General features: G+C 36.4%; 2 protein-coding genes across 2 annotated transcripts; one reads left to right on the plus strand and one right to left on the minus strand.

Annotated features, from left to right (window-relative positions):
- Positions 1–2,635: 2,635 nt before the first annotated feature.
- On the minus strand, positions 2,636–6,154 carry GS (glutamine synthetase). The gene is made up of 11 exons (NM_001281246.1): positions 5,994–6,154; positions 5,731–5,770; positions 5,525–5,628; positions 5,274–5,322; positions 5,101–5,207; positions 4,880–4,967; positions 3,933–4,061; positions 3,742–3,816; positions 3,579–3,632; positions 3,275–3,472; positions 2,636–3,046 (listed from the first exon to the last, which is right to left on the minus strand). Exons 1-11 carry the CDS (start codon positions 6,065–6,067, stop codon positions 2,894–2,896), a joined length of 1,071 nt encoding a protein of 356 aa, NP_001268175.1. The 5' UTR covers positions 6,068–6,154; the 3' UTR covers positions 2,636–2,893.
- A 6,513-nt stretch (positions 6,155–12,667) lies between these two features.
- On the plus strand, positions 12,668–23,697 carry LOC100268010 (NF-X1-type zinc finger protein NFXL1). Its single transcript, XM_059734173.1, has 13 exons — positions 12,668–12,883; positions 13,226–16,580; positions 18,486–18,566; positions 18,638–18,669; positions 19,710–19,935; positions 20,017–20,259; positions 20,402–20,455; positions 20,562–20,612; positions 21,090–21,350; positions 21,491–21,543; positions 21,631–21,751; positions 21,841–22,098; positions 22,394–23,697. The coding sequence occupies exons 2-13, from the start codon at positions 13,298–13,300 to the stop codon at positions 23,464–23,466; spliced, it is 5,736 nt and encodes a 1,911-aa protein (XP_059590156.1). The 5' UTR covers positions 12,668–12,883; positions 13,226–13,297; the 3' UTR covers positions 23,467–23,697.
- The last annotated feature ends 1,862 nt before the right edge of the window (positions 23,698–25,559 follow it).

Here is a 25,559-nt window from a genome sequence, read left to right on the forward strand (position 1 = left end):
TTGCAGAAATGAATTTAGTGATCTAAATTCACCACTCCAATCAGTTTGAAGAATTTTGATCTTTCTATTCAAGAGAAGTTCAACTTGAGCCTTAAAATATAGAAAGGTTTGAGTGACTTCAAATTTGGATTTTAAGAAGTAGACCCAAGTGTATCTGGAATACACATCAACAAAACTAATGTAATATCTAAACCTATTCCTAGATGTCACTGAAGCGGCACCCCAAAAATCGGATTCTATTAAATGTAATGGATCATAATATATAATTAAGGAATTTAAGAAAGACAATTTATGACTTTTGCCAAGTTGATAGGTAGAACAAAAATGATCATTTTCATTCATTGAAAACTTTAAATTACAATTTAAAAGGACTTGTTTGACAGTTGAGAGAGTTGGGTGTCCTAATTTCCTATGTCACAAAATCAAAATAGTAAATAACTCAACATTATCATCATTTTGATTGGAAGTAGAAAGGAGAGGAGAATCTAGACCACAACCTCCTATTCTACTAGATTTAAGAGACAAGACTTGGTAATCCTTGGAACTAATGGGGGAAAACTGATGTGAACTAGTTGATGAAAATGGTTGAGCCTTGAATAAGTTGAACCGATATAGCCCTTCATGCAGTCTCCTTTTGAGCAAAGGTGTTCCCATTGCTAAATCCTTCACAATGCAAATAGATGGATGAAACTCAAAGAATACATTATTTTCTCTAGCAAATTGACTGACACTGATGAGATTGCAAGTAATGTGGGGAACATGTAGCAAGTTAGATAACGAAAAAACTCTAGGTAAATCAGAAGAACAAAGTAAGGAAAAACTAGAATGAGCAATCATCAAACTTGCACCATTACCCATATGGATCTTATTCCTACCATGATTTGTTGCTCCTGAATCTGGAAACCAGTTGTCATCATTGAGCAATTTCGGAGTAGTTAACATTGTAGTCATTGAACTTGTGTTTTTACCAACATTGTTGTTTGTAGAGGCTAAATCATTTGTGAACCTAGAGAAATTTGGGTCAAAATGATGGTAACATTTTTAGACAGTGTATCCAAATTTTCCACAAAGCTGACATTATGGCTTAAAACCACCATTCTATGAACGACCTCCTCCACAACCAACACGACCTCATTCTCTATTATTTTGAAATTGTTGTGCTCCCTGGTAGGATTGAGAAGCTCCCTGATTAAACCTTTGAATTCCATCAAAGTTCACCGAATGCTACTCAATTTGACTTTCTTGGGCTAATAGTAATCCTCGTACATTTTCCAAAGAGTGAGAATCAAGTCTAGAGTGACGATTGAAACCACAACATCGTATTCAATGCCAAGACCAACAAGAATATAGAGAATTTGGTTTTCCTCTAAGATTTGATGCCTAATTGAAGCAAAAGTATCAAAATATGTTTTCATTTTGAAAAGATATTCTCTCATTGTTAAGTCTGATTTCTTCAGACTCTGGATCTTTAATTTGTATTACATAATCTTGGCTTTGAATCGTATTGCAAAAACTTTGTTAAGGGTTCTCCAAATATCATTAGTGGTGTTGCAACCTACCATTTGTGGTAGAATACTCTCACTCATTGAAGATAGAAACCAATAGACAAGTAGTTGATCTTGTCTCTGCCAAGTCACATACTCAAGGTTCACCGACTGCGGACTTCTATTGACACTAGATGTCATCTCAAATGAACAAATAGAGGTGCCATAAATAAAACCCTTTAAACCAAAGCCTTGGATCGCAGCGAGAGCTTGTTGTTTCCAAATGAGAAAAATTTCATCTATGAGTTTTACTGTAACTAGCTAACTTGAAGGACTAGTGATAGGATTGAGAGGAAATGAAGAATCGGATGAGGTTTCCAGTGAAGTTGCCATTGTAGAGCTCTGAGCCTTAAGCTCTGATACCATATGAGAGAAACAGAGAAGAGAAATAGAGGATAAAAATAGGAAGAAAAGACCTCTCTGTCTCTTTCTCAGTCTTTTATTTTATTAAGAGCAGGAGCCAAGAATTTTATACAACAAGAAAAAACCAACCCTAACAACCCATCATAGTATTCAATGCCACGTGGCACAAGAATCTCTTTAGAAGATTCAAAATGCTTTTTAACATTTTCTCATATGTAAAAAGTCCAAAGATTTTATAAAATATGTTCTATAAATTTCAAAATAACTTTTATCACATTCCATTTCCTTGAAAGATGAGTAGATGAAGGAGTTAGGTTTTGAGGGTTGACATGTGATGATACCAATATGAGTCATAACAATGTCAATTTCCCAAGTACCCAACAACATCTTAAACTTCAAATATCAAGCTATGAATTTCCCAATCTCTGCTTTCATCAATACCAACCAAACAACTGCTTTGTCATCCTTAAGAAAAAAAAAAAAAAAAGTACACTATGGCATGAGGTAGATGGAAAAAAACAACCTATGATTAATTGAATCTTAGCTGAATCCCGTGAAACCATAACTTCGAATGGATCAATGATACGAAAATCTAAAGGATTGAATCGATGCCTAGGAATTTTAAATCTGGATAGTCGAAAATGTATAATGAAATTAAATCTTGATAGTTGAAAATGTAAAATGAAATCTGGCATGTTTCAGCATAAGGTTACGAGACAAGAAATCATATAGTAAATAGAGGTGGCCTAACCAATACGACATTAAATCATATGATGATATTTCCGTAGCATAATACATAAGACAGCATAAAATGATCGAAATTGGAGCAACCCCAATAGCCTCTTATTTTATGAGACTGATCTTTATCGTAATCCAAACACATGGAAGCTATTAAACCAGGACAAGCAGTTCTAAGGAGACAATTTTCACAGGAAATTCCAACAAGACAATCCCACAAGCCTGTTGGGACGGAGGAGATGGGTGTCTTATGGCTTCCAGAGGATGGTAGTTTCTGCAATCATGGAGGTGACCACATAAGGATCCATGTTTGAAGCAGGCCTTCTGTCCTCAAAATATCCTTTCCCAGCTTTCTCTGTGTCTCTTCCAACTCTAATGGAGGCTCCTCGGTTTGCCACTCCCTGTAAATCAACCACATGTGAAGGACGGATGATCAGCATTCTGGGAAACTTATCCAAATTCCCGAAAAAAGGGTGATTTCTGGCTTATGATTCAACTAATTACAAATTCTCAATGCATATGTTAAATCATTGCTAATAGCTCCCTAGTTCCTTGCCAAGTTCCTCCATCTACATTACTTTCTGAATAATTTGATCTTCTATTTAATTGATGGAAACAGTAATTTTTACCCATAAGAATGTGTTGATGTCAGCAGTTTCATGTCGTCCAGTGAGACGGCGTTCATTGCCTTCTCCATAAGCTGCAATGTGTTCCTTGTGCCTCAGCCCAAGCTTTTCAATGGCTTTTTTGATGACTTCAAACCCTCCATCATTTCTCATCGACTTGGTGCTGTAATTTGTGTGCGCACCCGCTCCATTCCAATCACCCTGGTGACAACAACCCCAGAAGAAGTTAAAATGTCAGGCCCAATTCTAGCCAGAAAGAGCGCAAGACAGTTTCTATCATTTCTAAAATGATGACAGACAATCTAACCTGGATGGGTTTCGGGTCAAAAGAAAGCACCACCCCAGCAATCTCTGTGATCCTCTGTTAATGAAGGAAACAATCGATAAGCAAAAGGGCACATAGACTGATATACCCGAGAAATCATCCAAACAAACAAGATGAAGCTTCACAAGTGGGTGTTCATAATTACCTCAAGAATATAACGAGACACCCATAATTCATCTCCTGCAGAGATGCCAACAGAAGGGCCAACTTGGTATTCCCACTGTCCATTAGAATATCAAGGGTTTAAGCATAAAGCAATACACACAACTATATATTCTTATATTGTATGAGAGAGTGAACCAATATAGTGGATTGCAGAAACCATTAAATTGTCACCTGGCCTGGCATCACTTCTCCATTGATTCCACTGATGTTGATGCCAGCATAAAGGCACGCTTTGTAATGTGCATCAACAATGTCACGGCCCCAAGCTTTGTCAGCACCAATACCACAATAGTATGGTCCCTGTTTCACCCAACATTTGGCATCACAATTATAATAAAACAGGAAACCAAGAGCTCTCCGCCTTCAGAAACCAAACCACTAACTTTCATTAAATATAAGCCACATAGAAAGTACTAGCTTCTACTTGACCCTTGGATGGCCCCTGCCCTTTATTAAATGTGGCCCCCAAATCTATTGTACTGGTGTCTTAAGCCCACAAATACATCTAACTTTAAGCATTATTATATACTAAAGGAAATTCTCTATAATATATATTCATGCTTGCATATCATCATTGAGGCGGTTCCAAAGAAAAATTTATCATCTGACTATGGTAGATCTTAATATGGTGAATGAGAAAACGAGGAAGGCTCAAACATCCTCAACATCCATACTAATTAATGGTTAAAGAGGCTATTTAAAGTCCCTCTAGTGCCATTAGAAGGCAATCTTTCCTTCAAGAAGAACTGAAATCTATCTTAACAAACTCAAACCAAGTAACCTAGCTCAACACATGCATCCTAAATGATCACGAGCTGGAAAATACCCAAATTCATACAACTAGTGAAACAAAATCGAAACTGAGGATAGCCCTAATGGGCCTACACAACCAAAAGGCTTATTAATATCCAACTAGTTTTTCAGGTGGTCATTTTAGCAACTATGCCTCTTTGTTTCAAAGTTGACCCATGGAGAAACCAGTTGTTACATTCAATGCTTTATTTGAATTTTCTAATGTTGTTAGGAAAATTCCAAAAAAAGGAAAACTGATTCGCAATTATTTCCGAAAAGAGACAAAATATGAGGACAGAAACTTGGAAAAGGGGAGATGCTTATACCTGAGGTCCAGGAAAACCGCCCACAGGCCAGCCAATTGGCCATTTTACCTCTTTCTGCAACAAAGTATACTCCTGCTCAATACCATACCTGTTTTTTTGGCAGTAAATTGGAATGAAAAAGTGAATCAAAACCCGAAACCGACTAAAAATAGAATTACCCAGATGGAAAAGGTAAAGAATATAGATAAATAATTATTTGAAAAGCCAAAATAAGAACATACCAAGGCACTTCAGCTGCAACATCAGGGTGGCTGAAAATCTTTGCAGCATTACACCTCTTATTGGTCGGAATTGGCTCTCCGGCAGGGGTATAAGTATCACACATCACCTACAAAAAACTCAATTAAATAGTGTTTGCTGAAAATATGTTGTTGACTCGTTGAAAAGCACTTACAAGAATGTTGTTGCCTCTCCTGAATGGGTCCTTGAAAATTGCTTGAGGACTAATTTCACACAAAAATCAACTCATGTTACAGAGAGAAATTGAACCCACAAAAAGATATATACAAATCCACCCAAAACAATAATACACACACAGAGACAGATAGGGAGAGAGGGAGAAAGAAAGAGGGAGAGGGAGGGAGGGAGGGAGGGAGAGAGAGAGAGAGAGAGAGAGAGAGAGAGAGAAGGAGGGAAGAAGCATACTATAGAATAACTTCACTGTCTTCCCCCGGAGCTTGGCCAGTGCTAGAACCATCATAGTTCCATTTGGGAAGCTTTGCAGGATCGCTAACTGGTCCAGAAAGGGTCTATTTCATGAAGAAAAAAAATTCCAGGGAAAAACATCAGAAAAGGCGAAAACTATCAAAGAGAACCAAAATCAGAACATATGAAAAGAAAAAAGAAATTACCCTGGCTTTGCTTCTAAGGTCCATACCAGATCCACCAACCCTATTGACAATCAGCCAAAAAATGTTTCTCAAAAAGGGAAAAACCAGAAATAATGCTATCAAAGGAGTTCATTGATTACAGTGAATTAAAAAACAAAAATAAGAAAAACCCATCAATATATGAACACTAAAATCTTGGAAAAACCCCAGAAAACCATCAAATGACACCAAAACCCCATGAAAAAAAAAAAAAAAAAAACAGCCGGGAAATAGACAGAACTCACCATATGTACTCTACAATCACCTTCTCAGTGGTCTCAGAGAGGTTCAAGTTGATGAGATCGGAGAGCAGTGCCATGACGAACACAGGAAAACGGATGAAATGAGAAAAATAAATATAAAAAAAAAACTTCAAAGCTTGACTTGGCCTCTTCCTCTCTTTCTCCCCCTTTGCCTACGAATAGTCTCTCTGGTATTCTTCCCCTACAGAGAGAGACGTGATGATTGAAAGTCTGAGCTCCTTATTTATATTGGTTTTTCTGCGAAATTGTTTTTCTTTTTTTCTTTTTTTCAATTAATTGGTTAGAGGATGAGAAATCCCAAATTTGTAAATTTAGCCCTCTCATTTTTTCTTATTTAGAAAATGACCTGTCTTTTAAGTAAATATTTTTTTTTTTATTTTAGGTATTTATATATAATTTTTTTTAAAAAGTAAGATAGATGATTAAATTTTTAAATTTAAATTTTTAATAACCCTTTTAATTAAATAATTTTCAATTATTTGTTATTGATGGATATTTTAAATAATGATTAAGAATAAAATTGTCGTTGGTAGTGTGTGGATGATGGTGTCTGGCAATTACATCTCCACCTGTATTTTTCCATTTATTTTTGAACAATTTTAACGGGAATAAGAATTCATTCTTTTATTTTCATTTTAAGAATATAAGGAAATAAAAGCAAAAAAAGAAATGGGATTTTCACAAGGAAAATAGAGATTTTTAGAAATTATTTTACCCCTTTTTTCAAGTGACATCGACTTGATGAATGGTTAAAATTATATTTGCATCTCGAAAAGCTTAAAGGAAAGAGATAATAAAAAAATAAAAAATAGATTTAAAATTAATAAATTATTTTTATATATTATTTTAAATTTATTTTATTTATTCATTTTTTTTATATAAAAATTTAATAATTTAAAAGTATACAAATTTCTTAACATACATCCCAAATGATTAACATGTCACAAAAGTAAATGTTAAATCTTGATTGCTCCAAATTTAAATATTTTATTTAAAATTAAAAAATTCCTCTAAATATTTTGTATTCTTTTAAAAAGGCATCTACAACTCCAAGAGTTATGCAAAAAAGCATTTGGAAGTGTTTCATTTTTATAAAATAAAAATAAAAAAAAGTTATTTTGAAGGCCAATTTTTTTTTAAGAATATCATAAAATTTGGTCTTAAAAATTATTATAATTTATTTTTCAATCGTATTTATAAATATTATCAATCCCAATAAGAATAACAAGGAATGATTCAAAAAACAGTCATTATTACAAATTTGATCATAGGAGATCTCTAATCATCTACCTCATTCTCTTTTTCAAAAAAGTTAATATGAAATTGAAATGCTATCATCTTTTTCTCCCATAAACCTACCCAAAACCCTTACCTAACCCCCCACCCACCACTCTAAATTCAACTCAGACTTGGTCTCCGACCATCCCTTTCTGTGTTTATACGCATCCTTTACTTGGAGGATAGGTTAGTGTCTATTCATGGGTTATTACTTCATCCTAACCAATAAATAAGTGATAGGTTATAACCACTAAGTGCTCACAACTGCTTATGGCATGTATCCCATGAGATAGTGATTATTTTTTGTAAGGAAAATCAACAACAAAAGCATAAAAAGTAATATTTTTTCGCCTTTTATAAACTTTTTTTTTTCATCTTACAAATACTTAATAAAGAGAAATTTTCTTTTTTATTAATGAGTTAAAATGAAATATGTCTTAGACTGTTTTGAGAAATAGAAAGATGAATACTATATACCTCCTAAATGAATTAAGAGTTTCGATTTCAAATTCTCGATTATTTATAATAATACTCTCAAAAGTGATTTGATATTAGAAAATAAAGATATGAATAAAAATGGAGGTGAATTATAATATCATTTAAAATTTAAAATTTAAAATCTTTATAAGAGTGTTTTAAGGCTTATTTGATAACTGTTTTCGAAAACAATTTTAAAAACTAATTTTAAAAAATTATTCAATGATTTTTATAAAATAAATAAACATATTTTAATATTTTTAAAATATATTTTATAAATAATTTTTACAGTCTCTAGTTCAAGTCCAGGATGGCCCAGCTGTGCCAGGGAAAAGAATAGAAGAAGCATCTAACTCCTTCATGCATGCTCCACTTGGCTCGGGGGATATAGCTCAGTTGGTAGAGCTCCGCTCTTGCAATTGGGTCGTTACGATTACGGGTTGGATGTCTAATTGTCCAGGCGGTAATGATAGTATCTTGTACCTGAACCGGTGGCTCACTTTTTCTAAGTAATGGGGAAGAGGACCGAAACATGCCACTGAAAGACTCTACTAAGATAAAGATGGGCTGTCAATAACGTCTTTTATTTTTAATTATTCTACATATTTGTATAATTATTTTAAAAATAGTCATTATAAAATAAGTAAAAATAACTAAAATGTGTTTTTAAAAAACACCATATTTCCTATTTTTAATAATAAAAAATAATTTTTAACTATCAAAACGTGTTTTTTATATTTTTTTGTTGTGAAAAACATAAAACAGTTCCCAAACAAACAGTTTCAATTTTAACAATTTTCCATTTTTTTAATTTTTATTCTTTATTCCTTACAATAAACACATTTTTAGTTTGGATAATGCCATAAGAGGGAATCATTTTTCCTTTTCAATTTTACTTATTTGGATTCAATTACGCTTCTTCTTTTTTCCAATTTCTATTTTTGTTAATACTAATTTTATGAAATTTGAATGAATGAACATATATTCTTAATTTTCATTAATTCATGACCACTTATTTATCTTCTCATATATCATCACCTAAAATATGAAACAATGAGATTTTTTGGGTGTTGTGATGAGGATCTTTGAGTTGACTTCAACAAACAAAAGCTTTGAAAAATAAAATAAAGGCCATGTGGGAAGTTTCTTTTATTTTTATTTTTATTTATTTATTTATTTTGGTAATGAGTTGATTTTGAGTGCCCCTATGCACAAGGACCTATGACCTTCCGAACACCACACACACTCTACTCCTTGTGATTTGAAATTTTGTGGGGTCCCTATCAATAATCACCATTCATTGGGTGACTTCAGTTAAAAATATCTTTTGTTATCCTCACAAGCTCCATAAGGGTCTTTTTTTCCACAAGCAAACCAATTTAAAAATTTTAAAATAATAATAAAAAAAAAATTCAAGTCACAAAAAATAATATTATCCGAAGGAAAATAAGAATCATTCCAAAGCCACAAACATCTCGGAACCCTTTTTCACGCATGGTGCAAAGCCACACAAATTAAGAAAAAGGAAAATAATTATTATCCAGAAACATCCTTTGGAGATAACCTTCTCTTTCTCTCGTCTCCTTCCACTTTTGCATGGAAAATAATCTTATACCCATTTTGTGGTTCTTCTTTGGAATTCGAAAATTTTCTTTTTAAATCTAATAAAAGTTTTTATTGTATAATATTTAATATTATAATTTGTAACAACCCTTTTTTCTCAATAAAATATGGTTAAATTAATCCATTATATTTATAATATAAAGAGTAATCACCATATCCATCTTTCTTATCCAATGTGAGATATCAAAAACATCTCTCATATCCAAATTAACCTCAACATCGAGATCAATAATGGGCTTTATTACCCATTTTATAATGCAACCTACACACTTTAACTCACACCCAATTGTATAAATATTATCCGCTTTAAATACGAACATCTATAAAATTAAAGAAGAATTCATATTTATAAAATATCAAAAAAAAAAAATTTATCCAATGTGAGACATCACTAATCATCTGTACGATATAACATCTTCATTAAAATCGATGATTAACTTCAAAAAAATTTATATAAATAGCTTATCAAAATTACTTATTTTACCATTAAAACTTTAAAATGATATAATAAGACCGTACCATCAATTTCAATGTTTGATTGCATTATCCGAGACAAACAAGACTCACATGTAGTTACCTAATAAAATAAACTCAATTATGAACAAATAGGTTATTATTATTATCACCCACAATTCATTTAATTAAAATTATAACTTCCAAGGAGGAAAAGAAAAAGACAAAGGAGTATATTTTGTCAGGGCAATAGGATTGGGCCATTGTTGACAGTGGCAACAATGGCTTATCATCTCAAAAAAATTCCATAGCTTTCTTGTCTGGTTGCTCCAAGGCCCCCATTGTATCGCTATCTTCAATGAAGATACCATCCAACCCATTCACTAAAAGCTCATTCTCAACAAGAGTGTATGGTTCCAAGACTTTCCAAAGGGACCACTTCAAATAATATCAACATTTTCTCTAGAAACAAACATCAAAATAATATTATGGACCCTTGGAAGCATGTCACTTCATTGCATCTTCTAAAGATTCTCTCCTCCATATAAATGATTTTTAAAAAAATATTTTAGTGCATCATTGTTGAGATTCTAGGTAGCGCCTGAGCATGAATTCCGGCCTTAGTATGTCTGAAAATTTTCGACTTAGAGTCCGATTCAACTTGCATCTAAATTTTTGTTGAGTCCAATCGATCTCTTTAGGATCGGGTAAAGACTAATTTTTTTTTTAAGCTCAAACTTGAGCTATGCTCAAGCCCTATAGGCTGGCTTAAGCATGGAAGTGGGTTTGACTCGAGCATGGAAGTGGCTCAACCATGGGCTGGCCCATTTTCCACCCAAGCATTAAAGCCTAGAAAAATATATCCCTTGTAGGGAGAAGAACCCATCCCAAACTTGTAATGCATAACAAGCCCTTGAATTGTTTTGGTTAACAATTAGAATTATATTTGTAAATTTCTTGTGCTCAAAGACTGGATTTGGGGCAAAATTTTCAAGTTTTAGTTGGGCTTAGGACGAGCCCAAAGGCCCACTTAGGCCTACTAGGGGCGGCCTGTGTCCAACCTAAACCTTATCCAAAAGCACTTAAGTATTTCCACCTTTTGACACCCCAAAAAATGGCTTCAATTCTTGAATTATTGTTTTTTTTCAAATTTTTTTGAAATTGTATTTCAATTTTTCCTTTTTTCCTTTTTTCTGTTTTGGGTTCAAACTGGCCCTTTCAGCTGGATCTCGAGTTGGGCTACAAAGCAGATAAGCCTCAGCCCAAAGTTGCATGTTGCGCATAATGTAGGTCCATAAAAAAATATTGTCAGATACTACAAATTAAATTGAAATCATAACGTTGGAATTTAAATTTTATAATTTAGAAAAAAAAAATGAACTCCATTGTTTGATTCAAGCTTAGGCTTCATCTTGAATTGATTTTGAACTTCCATTGTCCCATAAAACTAGGGCTAGTCCAGGCCAGCCCATTCCATCTTGGCCACATCTCATGGTGAGGATGATGGGCCCATTGGGCTTTCAATCAGCCTGAAGACTGAGGGCTGAACCCAAGCCAAGTGACATGATGTGGTGCGCTATGGCCAAATAGTGTTACTATATAACTTGAGTCTTCGTGACTTTATAGCCAAATCTCATTCGTTTGTACCACACTTGATGTTATCGTGATCCTATCTCTTTGTACCTTGGTCTCATTTTTTACGTTTTAGTCTTATTTATTTGTACCTGAATCCCATTACACTCGTGTTCAATAGTTCATGTTTCATTATACATTTTCCATGACTCAAAAATGAAATACAATAGGTTTTAATTTAATACATTAGTTTTCTCCTTATATGTTATGGAAATGTTAACTTAAGTTTAAATTAAGCTCAACTTATCTTATCCTTTAGCCTAAACATAACCCAAATCGAGTTCAACTTAACAAACACAATTTAATCTTAATTGGAGTATTAAAATTGAAAAAATATCCAAAATCTTCCAAATATCGGATTTGATTTGGGTTGGATGATATTTGGTTTGAGTCACAATCCTATATTACACTTATTGATTCATTTGGACTCGTGATTCACAGACAAAATAACTATCAAACGTCCTCCCTCCTTCCCCCCTAAAAAGACCAAATTCCTACTTAGCTATCATATTTAAAGGGGAAAAAAATATTTAACAACTAAACCAAATTTATATCTTTATATTACATTATCACATCTGAAATGAAATCTTTATATTTTGTCATCCTTACCTTACATTTCTTAACTTTGCCTGATTGTGTTTTCATAATTTAATCTAGGCTTGATTTGTTTTCCATGTCGTGTAAATCAGTCATACCTTATGAACATAAATATTGTATGGTATTTAAATTCTTAAATATGTGATCATATATATATATATATATAGTCAACAACAAATACAATTATATACTTCATTTTTTAGTGTTTTTTCTTTTTTCTTTTAAGGTTGTGCATTCAAAGTATTAATTCCCATTTCTATTATGCTTTATATTAAAATTTTTAATTTTTGGTTATAATTTTCATCATTCTATTTTTTTTTCTATTAATTTAAAGAAAGTGTAAGGGGCTGTTTGGAAAGTAATTTAAAAATTATTTTCTGTTTAATTATTTAATTTAAAAAATATTTATGTTTGGTAAATTTTGGACTGAACATGGCACCTTCTTATATTTCATTTATCGATGAAATTTTATTGGTTGAAAAAGTGGGTATGCACCAATTGGGTCAAAGCCTTGAATTTGAGTGCTGACCACGCATATTCATACGCTACAAATAAAACGTTTTTGCGTTTGGCCCAAGGCTCTCTCTGTGCCCACTATAAATACTACCAAAACCCGATATTTCCTCTCAGGAGGTCGGTTTATAAACCCAATAAATTTCACCAGGAAACACACAGAAAATCCGAGAAAATTTTCCCTTTTCCTCTCACGTGGAAAACGTACAATCCGTAGAAGGAGAGAAAGAAAGAGAGATAGAGAGACGAAGCGAGGCCTTTGGGCATTTCTGGAATATTTGATTGGTACTCTTGATCAGGTATTCATTTCTATTTCTCTCTTTTTTCTTTTTTTTTTGCTTTGTTTTCTCTTTTCAATCTGAAGTTAGAATTAGGGTTTGAGCTGTTGGGTTGGAAATTTTCTGTTTTTCTTGTTTGAGTTTCCTGGATGCCAAAGAGGGGTTTGTCTATTCCTTTTGCGTTTTTTTGCTTTATTTTACTGTAATTGTGATTTGACTGGCACTATTGTCTTCTTCTTTTTTGGTTCATTTTTATTTTCCTCGGATACCCAGTTCTTTTTTCGTTTTTTGTTTCCGTTTTCTGTGATATTAAATCATTGATATATCCATTCGTTTGCTTTTCATTACTTGTTGGTGATACAGTCTTGGAAGGAATTGATTGTGATCATTTTCGTTTCGGTGGATCCTACTTTTGGGGGGCTTGCATATTAGATTATGAGTTTTCAAGCTCGAAATGATCGGAGAGATAGAGCTAGATTTCCCAACCAAACCGGTAGGCAAGCATGGGTCCCTAGAGGATCTGCCCCTCACGCTGTGAATTCACACCCGAACCCGTCATCTGGTTTCAATTCCAATCTGAACGGGATTGGTGGGGACTCAAATTTCAGTTCCGCACCACCAGATGGTCCGAGTAGAGGAGGTTTTGCGTCAAGGAATTATGCAGCTAGACCTTCTAATCAGAGAAGGGAGAGGGTGGATGATCAGGAGGTGAAGGGGCCGAAGGACTTGAATTCAAATTTGCCGCAGCTTGTGCAGGAAATCCAAGAGAAATTGATGAAGGGGAGTGTTGAATGTATGATTTGTTATGATATGGTCAGGAGATCAGCTCCCATTTGGTCTTGCTCGAGCTGTTATTCAATTTTCCATTTGAATTGTATCAAGAAATGGGCCCGGGCGCCTACCTCTACTGATTTTTCTGTAGAGAAGAATCAGGGGGTCAACTGGCGATGCCCTGGATGTCAATCAGTGCAGCTCACAGCTTCAAAGGAGATTCGGTATGTTTGCTTCTGTGGAAAGAGGTCTGATCCGCCTTCTGATTTGTATTTGACGCCCCATTCTTGTGGAGAGCCTTGTGGGAAGCCACTCAATCGAGAGATTATAGGTTCTGGTGAGAGTAATGAGGATTTTTGCCCCCATGTCTGTGTCTTGCAATGCCACCCAGGTCCATGCCCTCCGTGTAAGGCTTTTGCACCGCCTCGGTTGTGCCCTTGTCGGAAGAAAATAATTACAACACGATGCTCTGATCGGAAATCTGTTCTTACTTGTGGTCAGCGTTGTGATAAACTCCTCGAATGTGGGCGTCACCGTTGTGAGCGCATGTGCCATGTTGGTGCTTGTGATCCTTGTCAGGTTCTGGTCAATGCCTCTTGCTTTTGCAAGAACACGGTGGAGGTTGTTCTTTGTGGGTCCATGGCTGTGAAGGGAGAACTAAAATCAGAGGATGGTGTTTTCTCATGTCGTTGGATCTGTGGAAAGAAGCTTTTCTGTGGAAATCACGATTGTGATGAAATTTGCCATCCAGGGCCATGTGGGGATTGCAACTTAATGCCAAGCAGGATTAGGACATGCTATTGCGGTAAAACATCATTGCAGGAGGAACGGCGTAGCTGTTTGGACCCAATTCCAACCTGTCTTCAGATCTGTGGCAAGCCCCTCCCTTGTGGAATGCACTTCTGTAAGGACACATGCCATGCTGGGGATTGTGCACCATGTTTGGTGCTTGTCAATCAAAAATGCCGTTGTGGATCAACATCTCGAACTGTAGAATGCTACAAAACCACGGCAGAGGAGAAATTTACCTGTGAGAAACCTTGTGGGCGGAAGAAGAACTGTGGAAGGCACCGTTGTAGTGAACGGTGCTGTCCTCTCTCTAATTCTGGCAATGTTCTCTTTGGTGATTGGGATCCGCACTTATGTTCAATGACATGTGGAAAGAAACTAAGGTGTGGACAGCACTCTTGTGAAAATCTTTGCCACAGTGGCCATTGCCCTCCTTGCCTTGAAACAATCTTTACTGATTTAACATGTGCATGTGGGAGAACTTCAATCGCTCCTCCATTGCCTTGTGGTACCCCCACTCCATCATGTCAGCACCCATGCTCAGTTCCTCAGCCATGTGGTCATTTATCTTCTCACAGCTGCCACTTTGGAGACTGCCCACCTTGTTCAGTTCCTATAGCCAAGGAGTGCATTGGTGGACATGTGGTTCTCAGGAACATCCCTTGTGGGTCAAGGGATATTAGATGTAACAAGCTTTGCGGCAAGACCAGGCAATGTGGTATGCATGCTTGTGGGAGAACTTGTCACCCTCCTCCTTGTGATTCTTCCTGTGCATCTGGCTCTGGTTTGAGGTCTTCATGTGGCCAGACATGTGGTGCTCCGAGGAGAGATTGCAGGCATACATGCACTGCCCCTTGTCACCCTTCATCTCCTTGTCCTGATTCAAGATGTAATTTCCCTGTCACAATCACTTGTTCTTGTGGCCGAATAAGTGCAACTGTTCCTTGTGATGCTGGAGGCAGCAGTGTGGGGTTTAATGGTGATACAGTCTCTGAAGCTTCCATTATCCAAAAGTTGCCAGTACCACTTCAACCTGTGGAAGCAAATGGCAGGAAAATTCCTCTTGGACAGAGGAAGCTTGCTTGTGATGATGAATGTGCAAAACAGGAACGGAAACGAGTTCTTGCAGATGCTTTTGATATCACCCCCCCAAACTTGGATGCCCTTCATTTTGGTGAGACTTCTGTTGTTTCTGAATTGCTTGCAGATCTTTTTAGGCGTGATCCAAAGTGGGTGTTGTCTGTGGAAGAAAGATGCAAGTTTTTGGTCCTAGGGAAAACCAGAGGAACTACCAGCAGTCTTAGGGTTCACGTTTTCTGTCCAATGCTGAAGGAAAAGAGAGATGCTGTAAGGCTGATAGCTGAGAGGTGGAAGCTTTCAGTTAATTCTGCTGGGTGGGAGCCAAAGCGTTTTATTGTTGTTCATGTTACGCCCAAATCCAAAGCCCCAGCTCGTGTGCTTGGCGCTAAGGGTTCCACCCCCTTAAATGTGTTAAATCCTCCGGTTTTTGATCCATTGGTAGATATGGATCCCAGGCTTGTTGTTTCTTTACTTGATTTGCCAAGGGACGCAGATATAAGTGCATTGGTTCTGAGGTTTGGTGGGGAGTGTGAATTAGTTTGGTTGAATGACAAGAATGCGCTGGCCGTGTTTAGTGATCCAGCCCGAGCAGCAACTGCGATGAGGAGGTTAGATCATGGATCAGTGTATCATGGTGCTGTTGTGATCCCTCAAAATGGCATTGCACCAGTGGCTTCACAAGGTGCCAATGCCTGGGGAGGATCAGCAGGGGGAATGGCCAAGGAGGGCCGTAATCAATGGAAGAAGGCAGTGGTTCAGGAGTCTGGTTGGAGTGAGAGTTCCTGGGGTGGTGAAGACTGGTCAGCTGGTTCTGTGGATCTGCAGGCATCTGTTTGGAAAGGGAAGGAATCCCCCATTGTTGCTTCTGTAAACCGATGGAATGTTTTAGAGCCTGAATTGGTTTCAAGCTCATCTACCTCTTCTGTCAAAACCGAGGATTCCGGAAAAAGAGTGGGAAATCAATCTGTGCCCGGTTTGGAACCAAGTTCAAGTCATTCTAATTCAGCAGAGACAGAAGGAGATACAAGCGAAGCAGATGCATCAGAAGTAGTAGATGACTGGGAAAAGGCTTATGAATGAGAAAATATACAACAAAAAAGAAAACATCATCTTCCTCAGAATTGAAAAGTTCTAGACAGATAGATGAGTAACTTTTATAGCTTACCCTGCCGGTCTTTTTGGTTTCCTTTTTCCCCCCCTTTTTGGTGAGATTTCTTTCCCTCGGATTGTGGGAAAACAAAGGTTTTGGACTTGTGGTGTTGGTTACAATACCCAATAGCATTGGATGGTCTCAATAGTTTCGATCTATCGGGGAATTGTGGAGGCAGCATGTACCTATGTTGTATGGAAGAAATATTAATGCTGTAAAAGTGAATCCTTGTTATATTGAAGACATTAAAACCTACCAGCATATTCTGGCTGTGATTTGAGTTGGCCTAAAAGTTTCCCCAATTTGTATTAATACATGATAGTAGTGGTGGAGGTGAAATCAGAAAAATTGATAGAACTAATCCAATTCAACCAAAATTGAATAAATTGATTTGATTTTCAATAACCATTTTTCATTTTCTCAGCAACCAAGCATCTTTGTAATATAAGCTATCGAGGGAAGAAAAAAAAAATCCCACTCTCCTAAAAAAAATATATATATATATACACACACAAAACAGTGGTCACCCCGTCGAAATCAAAATCCAGAAGAAAAAAAAAAAAAAAAAAAGGCCACAAACAAACAAAAAGGCCGCATGTGGGAGGGTCCCGTAGCTCAACTTGTCAATGCAAATGCTGGGCAGCGTGTTGACAAAAGCAATCAAAGTTTATGGATGATTTTAGATCCACAAAAGCCTTCGTTTTTTCTTCAAACTTCATTGGTATCTACAAGCACGATTCTCAAAATACTGAGAGATCCTTGAATAGAAGTGCCACATGGAAGATAAATCATTCAAATACGTGTCAACGCGAAGACACAATGGCCTGCAGAGGAAAATATTGAAAATGAAGTGAATATAAAAAGAGGAGGAAAATGGGGGAGATTCAGTGTGTAGGTGTCACAATCACATGTGGGGTGTTCCTCAATCACCCAAATCCCACACGGAATGCCATGTGATTTGGTTTACATCCTTATTATTTCAAATCCCAAGAGGCCCACCACCACCCAACCGCTCTTTCCCTCTATTTATATTAAACCACTCACAACAAGAATGTTACACTCATTTCCTCTCAACCATGGTGATAAATCCAACACTCAGTTCCAAAAATGAGAATATTACAATGTGATCTAGCTCTGAGCTGGCCTCTATAAGTTCACTTCATCTGAATTGCTGTTCTTGTAGTTATCTGTTGTCCATCCACCATGAATCCTCAACCGAGCTCTGGGTCCTCTCATGACTTCAAGGTAAAGCAAAAATGGGTTTTAATTGTTGTGTTTTTTTGGGTTTTGGGTCTTTTCTTTTGGTTCACTTGTGTTTGTTTGATGAGTAGTTTTGAATGCACTTTGTGGGTTCTCTTCTTGATGAAGAGCCAAGCTGTGGAGGTTAACGATTGGGGGATCTGGCCTTGGTATTCTCAGATTCATTGGTGTTTGAGTTACTGGGAATGATATTGGTTTAGCTCATCACAAGCCCTTTCATTCTTCTTTTATCAATTCTGCTCGTCAAATTAGTGATTGAAGTATCAAGTTCTACCATTGAATGGGTCCCAACTAGTGTAATGAGGCTTGGTTTTAGTTTGGAAATTATTGTGAAAATGATGAAAGAAGGGAAAAAAAGGTGGAAACAGAAAGGAAAGGAAAAGAAAGAATAAGTTGGAGGTGCAGAAAATTTTCTTTCACTCTTCCTCAACCATTCCACACTTTCTATGGAAAATGGGAGGCTCCAAAAATATATAAATTTGCCCCAGCTTCCATTATATTTTTCCTTCCCATTTTCCATCACAATCAAACATGTGAAATTGACATTCCTTTTAACTTTGTTCCCCCTTATAGTCTCCTTTGGGGTGTTTAAGTTCACGAATAATCCTATTAAAGTCAATTGCTTCATCACCTGGGTTAAAGACCTAGCCCAGGGTATGGGTTTTGAGTTGTGAGGGGCTCCTTATATTGTATTTATCTTGGTGTTACCATGGAATCTTATTCAGTTATTGGAGCTCTTGCGCATACTTTTGGTTGGGTAAGTTGTTAATCATCACTTTGGCTTATACATAATTGCAGATCATGGGTTGCATAATCTTTTCTGTTTTTTCTTCTGATTGATGATACACAAATTAGAAAAATCATCATGGCTTATTCAGTTATTGTTTTATAGTTGTAAAGTCATGGTGTCAGTAGCTCCAGTGAGGAAACAATTTGAATTTAAGTTGTGAGATTTATTTCATTTTTTTGGTTTATTGGTATGAAAACCTTAAGCACACCAATGGAAATTCTATGGAGAAGTAACAGAAGTTCCAAAATTTAAAGTAAAATCCACATCTTAACATCACCAGCTGATTCAACTGTACAACTCTCAAGCTACTCTAGAAATGTGCTCTTTATGAACTGGTGTTTACTCCAGCACTCAAAAGGATTGCAAAACTGCAATTTTTCCTGACTACTGCTGCCACAAATGGCAAAGAGGAGAGGGATGTCACTAGGCCTATTTGTTCTAGTGGTTGGTACAAAACAGACTTAGATTTTCTATTTTAGAGACTTTTGGCTTTACAGAGTGGTTTAATGATGACAAGAGATAGTTAAAGGATATCAATATATAGGGTGATGCCGAGATTGTGATTTATATTTTAAAGGGACTTTAGAATTCAGGAAGATAATTTTCCTAGAAGTTTCCTTTTGTTCTGTTCCATGATCATGAGAGATGTGCTTTTCTGAGATTGTATTCATTTGGGAATCCCATTACAATATTTCTTACAACTTGGTGTTTAATGTGCACCATAGAGATGAAAAAGCTAGATATATATTGCATATGTACAGATGTCAATAGAATATGTGCTTACCCTATTAACTACAGTACTTCTAGTATGAAACATATTTTGTAGTGGTGCTCTGGTACTGATTCAAGAGGAAATTTACGTTCCCCTCATCAATATGGGACAGTCTTTATTTCTCACTACAGGCCTTACCTTCTATCATTCTTTCTCTCTCCTTTTTTTTTTTTTATGTTGGTAACCAGTTTTAGTTCAAATGTGTTATAACTGAGACGTAATTGTCAAAATGCAGAAAGAGACATGGAGGCATACATTCCTTTTGGCATTTCAAAGCCTCGGAATAGTTTATGGTCGCTTGAGTACTGCTCCACTATATGTATTTATGTCAATTCCAAGAGAGGATATAATATCAGAACAGAGGGTATATGAGCTCTTCTCCTTTGTGTTCTGGACTATGACCATCATTCCTCTACTGAAGTATGCCTTCATAGTATTGAGAGCTGATGACAATGGAGAGGGTAAATTTCTTAATTATCACTCACCCGAGAGAATCATTTTAACAGGATGATAACACAAAGAATTGGTTAATTTTCATGCAGGTGGTACTTTTGCTTTATACTCATTGCTTTGCCGGCATGCCAAAGTGGGTCTGCATCCAAATGATAGAAGTGCTAATGAAGTTATGAAAAGCATAAGTGCACCTGCTTCTAAGACCAAGGTGGAATCAAGAGCCAGAAGGGCCATTGAAAAACATAAAAGCAGTCACTATTTGATGTTGTTTTTGGCTCTGTTCGGGTCTTGCATGGTGATTGGCGATGGGGTACTGACCCCAGCTATTTCTGGTCTGGCAGTCTAGCCTAATCAACTTCTCATCAATTTATTTTGCATAGATTTCTTCATTAATTTGAGCATTCTCCTATATTTTATTTGATTCATGTCCATTTAGATCGACTGACTTGGTTTAGTTGTATTTTCAATTGCCAGTGTTATCAGCTTCATCAGGATTTGAACGATCGATGTCTCATATAGCTCATAAAAGTAAGAGTTTGCAGTAAAATTAGATATAAAAGAAATGTTATATCATGGATCACTTAATTGCTATTAATCATCAAACTGATATTCAATATCTTGTGTTTTTGGCCAGTTGCCTCCTCACAAAGAGTGGGGGACGACATAGAAAAAGCCTTCAAAAGATGTAAGTCCTCTAGCACGAAATCACATTTTCTTTGATTGGGTATTATGTTTGTGAGCCCTTTTTTTTTTTTTTTTTGGTCATTTCCTTAATCAGTGCATTTATGGGAACTTTCCGTCACCTCTGAGTTGTATTGTTCTGTTCTCCATAAAAATTTACTGAGCTCAATAAGGCTCCACTTCTGTTTTGTTTCATTTTTTTTCTCTCTCGTTTTGGTGTCCATTTTTTAAGTTCATATTGGAAGCATGGTTTTTTAACTCAGTATAAGCATTGATTGATGATGCTCAAGTCTGTCTAAAGATCAACTTTCAGTTTGGATTCTTCAAAGTTCAAACAATGTGGATGCAACTTCCTTTGTGGTTAACATCCCATTTTAACATTGATTTTCTTTTATTGCATTTTCTATGGATTCAGATATTGAATTATCATTAATTATGCCCCCTAACTGGTCTACCAATTCTTTTTTGTTCTATTCTTCAGATGTTCCGGTCCCCTTTGCATGTGCTATATTGGTAGGCCTTTTCACACTGCAACACTATGGGACTCATAAAATTGGGTTTTTATTTGCACCGATCATTGTTATTTGGCTCTTCTTCATCAGCGGGGTGGGTTTATACAATATCTTTTATTCGGACCATCAAATCATCTATGCAGTCTCCCCAGTATACATGTACAGATTTATGAGGAACTTCGACCATCAAGGTTGGAGGTCATTAGGCAGCATCCTTCTATCTGTAGCAGGTTAGCATGTACCACTTACTCTATTCTTCTTGAGTAATTTTCTTGTAGTCTTTATTGTTCTATGTATTTACACCAGAGGACTAGTATTTGGAAATAGCCATTTTTACTGATTGATTCTCTTGACACTAAATCTTTTACAGGATCAGAGGCTATGTTTGCAGATCTTGGCCATTTCTCAAAGAAATCACTGAAGGTAATTGAATTGCTCATGTTGTACCACTGTTAATGTGAAGTGTCCTTTACAACTTCAGTAAACTAGTACACGATGTCTCTTCTGCAGATTACTTTTGTCTGCTTGATTTATCCAGCCCTGATTTTATGTTATGCGGGTCAAGCTGCATTTATCTCCAAAAACTGGCGTGTGTTTGAAGATGTTACTTATCTTAGTGAATCAGTACCTGGTAAGATGTGTCCTGCTTTCTGTTTGTTCCTGCAGCAGTCTCACCTGGAAATTTTTATTTCTTACTCATCTGATGCATGCCGAGTGCAGGAGCCTTTCTTCGCCATATTGTCGTATTGTTGTCTCTTCTTGCTTCTGCTGTTGGAAGCCAAGCAACCATTACTGCCAGTTTCTCTGTCATAAACCAGTGCCTGGCACTCGGTTGTTTTCCCAGAGTAAAAGTTATTCATACATCAGATACTATGAATGGGCGGGTTTATATTCCAGATGTCAACTGGTTATTGATGATTCTCAGCCTTGGCATTGTAATAGCTTTCCAAGACATTGCACGAATTGGAAATGCAACAGGTAGATTCTAACTATATCCTCCCTCTCTTTGGAACGTTATAGAGGCTCTTAAAACTTTGGGATTTGAGAACATGGCTTGAAGTTCAAGAAGTAATCATGAAACCATGAATAAGTTGAGAAACATTACAAAACATTAGATAAGGAGGATATCGATTTGCTATAAATCTATGATAGGATGGTATCATAATTTTGCCTCAGGTTTTTTCTAGCAAAAAATGCGTGGGACTTCTTCAAAATTTAGGAAAATTGTATTAAAAGGGTTGTATCTAATAAACTCTGATTGATTCCTCTGCAGGTCTAGCTATAATTTCTGGAATGCTAGTAACCACTTGTCTGATGTCGCTTGTAATCACATTGTACTGGGAGAAGAGTCTGTTTGTCTCTGCATGCTTTTTATTATCTTTTGGCTTGGTTGAGATAATGTATCTGTCAGCATGTATGTCAAACTTTCACAAGGGAGCATGGTATCTAGTTGTTCTTTTCGTATTTTCCATGACAATCATGCTTTCATGGCACTATGGCACCATGAAGAAGTATGAGTTTGATTTACAGAATAAGGTGTCCATGGAATGGATTACAGTGATGAGCCCTGGTCTTGGGGTCTCCAGGGTCCCTGGAATTGGCTTCATCTACACTGATATTGTGTCAGGAATCCCAGCTTTTTTCTCCCACTTCATTACAAATCTTCCTGCATATCACCAAGTGCTGATCTTTGTGTCATTCAAGTCCTTACCAGTGCCTTGTGTCCCCCAAAAGCAGAGGTATCTCATAGGGAGGCTTGGCGCCAAGGACTATAAAGTTTACCGATGTATTGTAAGATATGGATACTGTGATAACATCAGGGACACAGATGATTTTGAGGATCAGATTATCCGTTGTATTGGAGAATTCATTGCTTTGGAAGAAAATGATTTGGAATCCTTGACCTCCCCAGAAGGAAGAATGATTGTTGTTGGAAACCCAATGCTGGATGGAAATGCCTTGGTTCCCATCCCTGAAATGAACTCAAATTTGGCCTCTCCAAGGTTGTCAAACAATGGAACTCAGAGAACCCTGTCTAGTGATTCAATTGAGAGTGCATCTGCTCTTGTCACAAGAAGAAAGGTCAGATTCATGTTGCCTCCAGAGAGCCCCAGAATGCAGGTTTCTGTCAGGGCAGAACTCCGAGAACTAGTTGATGCCAGGGAGAGCGGCACTGCATATTTCTTGGGCCAGTCACATCTGAAAGTGCGTGATGGCTCAAGCTTTCTGAAGAGATTCCTGATCATGACCTATGTTTTTCTTGATAAGAATTGCCGTGAGCCTCCGGTAGCACTCAACATTCCTCATGCTGCTCTTGTAGAGGTTGGTATGGTCTATACCATATGAATCGTAAAGCATCGACATTTCACTCTTCTTTGCTCTTTGCTTACAAAATATGTGCCTATGCAGCTTGATTTAGATGATCAAATGAATGAAAAATCATTGTTGCTAGACTCATTTCATTTTCTTCACAATTCTTTTCTGTTCTGGTTGGCCACTGCTGATAAGACAGAAAATAGAAGATAATTTTGATATGTTTCAATCCTAGATTGTTGGAAGACTCCATTTTCTCCTGTATCTTCTTAGAAATAGTATGCAGCATAAATGCAAATGAATTGGAAGACCCACTTGGAAGAAAATCTGTTGAATGCAAAAGCACAAAGAAGGGCATCCTGCCCGCGACCGTGCCTCGCACACGGGCGAGGGTGGCTCGAGGCGGCCCTCTCAAACAAACAAAGAACCCCGGTGTGAAATGCGTCAAGGGGCTTGAACAAAGCAGCTTGCTCCCGTCACCCCAATTCCAGGCGCGTCGGTGAGGCATTGTCATTTGCATGCATAAACAACTCTTGGCAATGGATATTTAGGCTCTTGCATCAATGAAGAACGAAGTAAAATGCACATTCAATCATCAACTAATATTATATATGTCGTAGGTTCAAATACTAATAATTTAAATTTTTAGGAAAATAGTTATCCAACATGGTATGGAAGATGCAGTCCAAAGAGGACTTGAAATATAGCAGGATTGAATGGCGGAAAGACCAAGATCCATGTTGTCTTATTGGTGTATATGGGATCATTGAATCAAGGGCTAGCCATATGAAATTTGGGCAAAGTCCCATTGGCTTGATCCATCAAGTGCGAAAATTCTTTATCTATGTTTAATGGATCCATTTCTTGGGGGAAAATAGTTTGACTAATGGAATTTGAAATGAAAGGAATCCAATTTTGATTAGTTCTTTTGAACCCCAACTTCATTTTCTTTATATAACCAACAATGGCACACTAGGCCTTCATTGTCATATCATGATACAAAGGGGGGCCAAAAAAATTGGCCTAGGTCTTAAACCCTACTTGGGATAGTGTTTAAGTTCTACATTTAAATTTTATATTGAAAAATATATTTTAAAATGTTTTTATCAAAGATAAGAATAATTATGATATTGTTTAAAAAAATTAATTAAATAAAATTTTTTTTTGCATCATTGCATATAAGAAAAAGTATGAATCTTTTCCCCAAGAATGGGGAAGCCTAATATACTTGGACATACCTAGCCCAATTGGGCTAGGAACAAGAAGGCCCAATCAAAGTGATCCAGTCATTCTTGACTGCAATGGGCTATGAGGCCCATGGGTCCCATCACCCACTTTGGCAAGATCCGATCAAGGGTGGGATTGGCAGATCACTCTCAATCCCCATAAAAGTTTGGAAATATAGAAAAAGAATAAAAATAAGAAAAGCTTCATAAATATGCCACTCTTTTTTTCTCTCCTTATTTTCTCTCTCAAATTCTCAAGTTACCACACAGCCTGCCCTTGTTTTTCATTCTCATTTCCTTTATGGATAAGGTCTTTTGAAGCGGGTAACTCCACAATCAACAATGGCAATGGGACGGATTCGAGACGGGTCGCCCCCATCCCAACCCTGCCCCATTTATTAAAAACCATTCACATCTCCATCTCGTTTAAAAAATTAAACGGGGCGGAGCGGATATGAGAATTTCCCATACCCATCACACTCTATCCCGTTTAGCTTTTTTTTTTAATTTTTTTAAAAAAATTACTTTAAATTTTTTTAATTATATTAAAATAAATATATTTTATAAATAATAAAATTATTATATTTTTTATAACTTATTTTATTAAATTTTTTATTATTATTTATATATTAAAAATAGTAAAATAAAATTTTAAATTAAATTAATTTTAAAATTTAAATTAAATTAAATTTTAAAATTAATTTTATATATAATCGGGGCAGGGGAGGGGCGGGATGGGACAATACCCGAACCCGCCCCGAGTTTTAAAATAAAATCACATACCCATTCCAAACCCGTTTATTAAATTTAAACCCCATCATATTAGGAACGGGACAAAGCGGGATGGGTACCCGACAAAACCCTCCTTATTACCATCCCTATCCACAACCTGTCCTTGTT

This window comes from Vitis vinifera, chromosome 17 (genome assembly GCF_030704535.1).
Source record: "Vitis vinifera cultivar Pinot Noir 40024 chromosome 17, ASM3070453v1".
NCBI classification, from domain to species: domain Eukaryota; kingdom Viridiplantae; phylum Streptophyta; class Magnoliopsida; order Vitales; family Vitaceae; genus Vitis; species Vitis vinifera.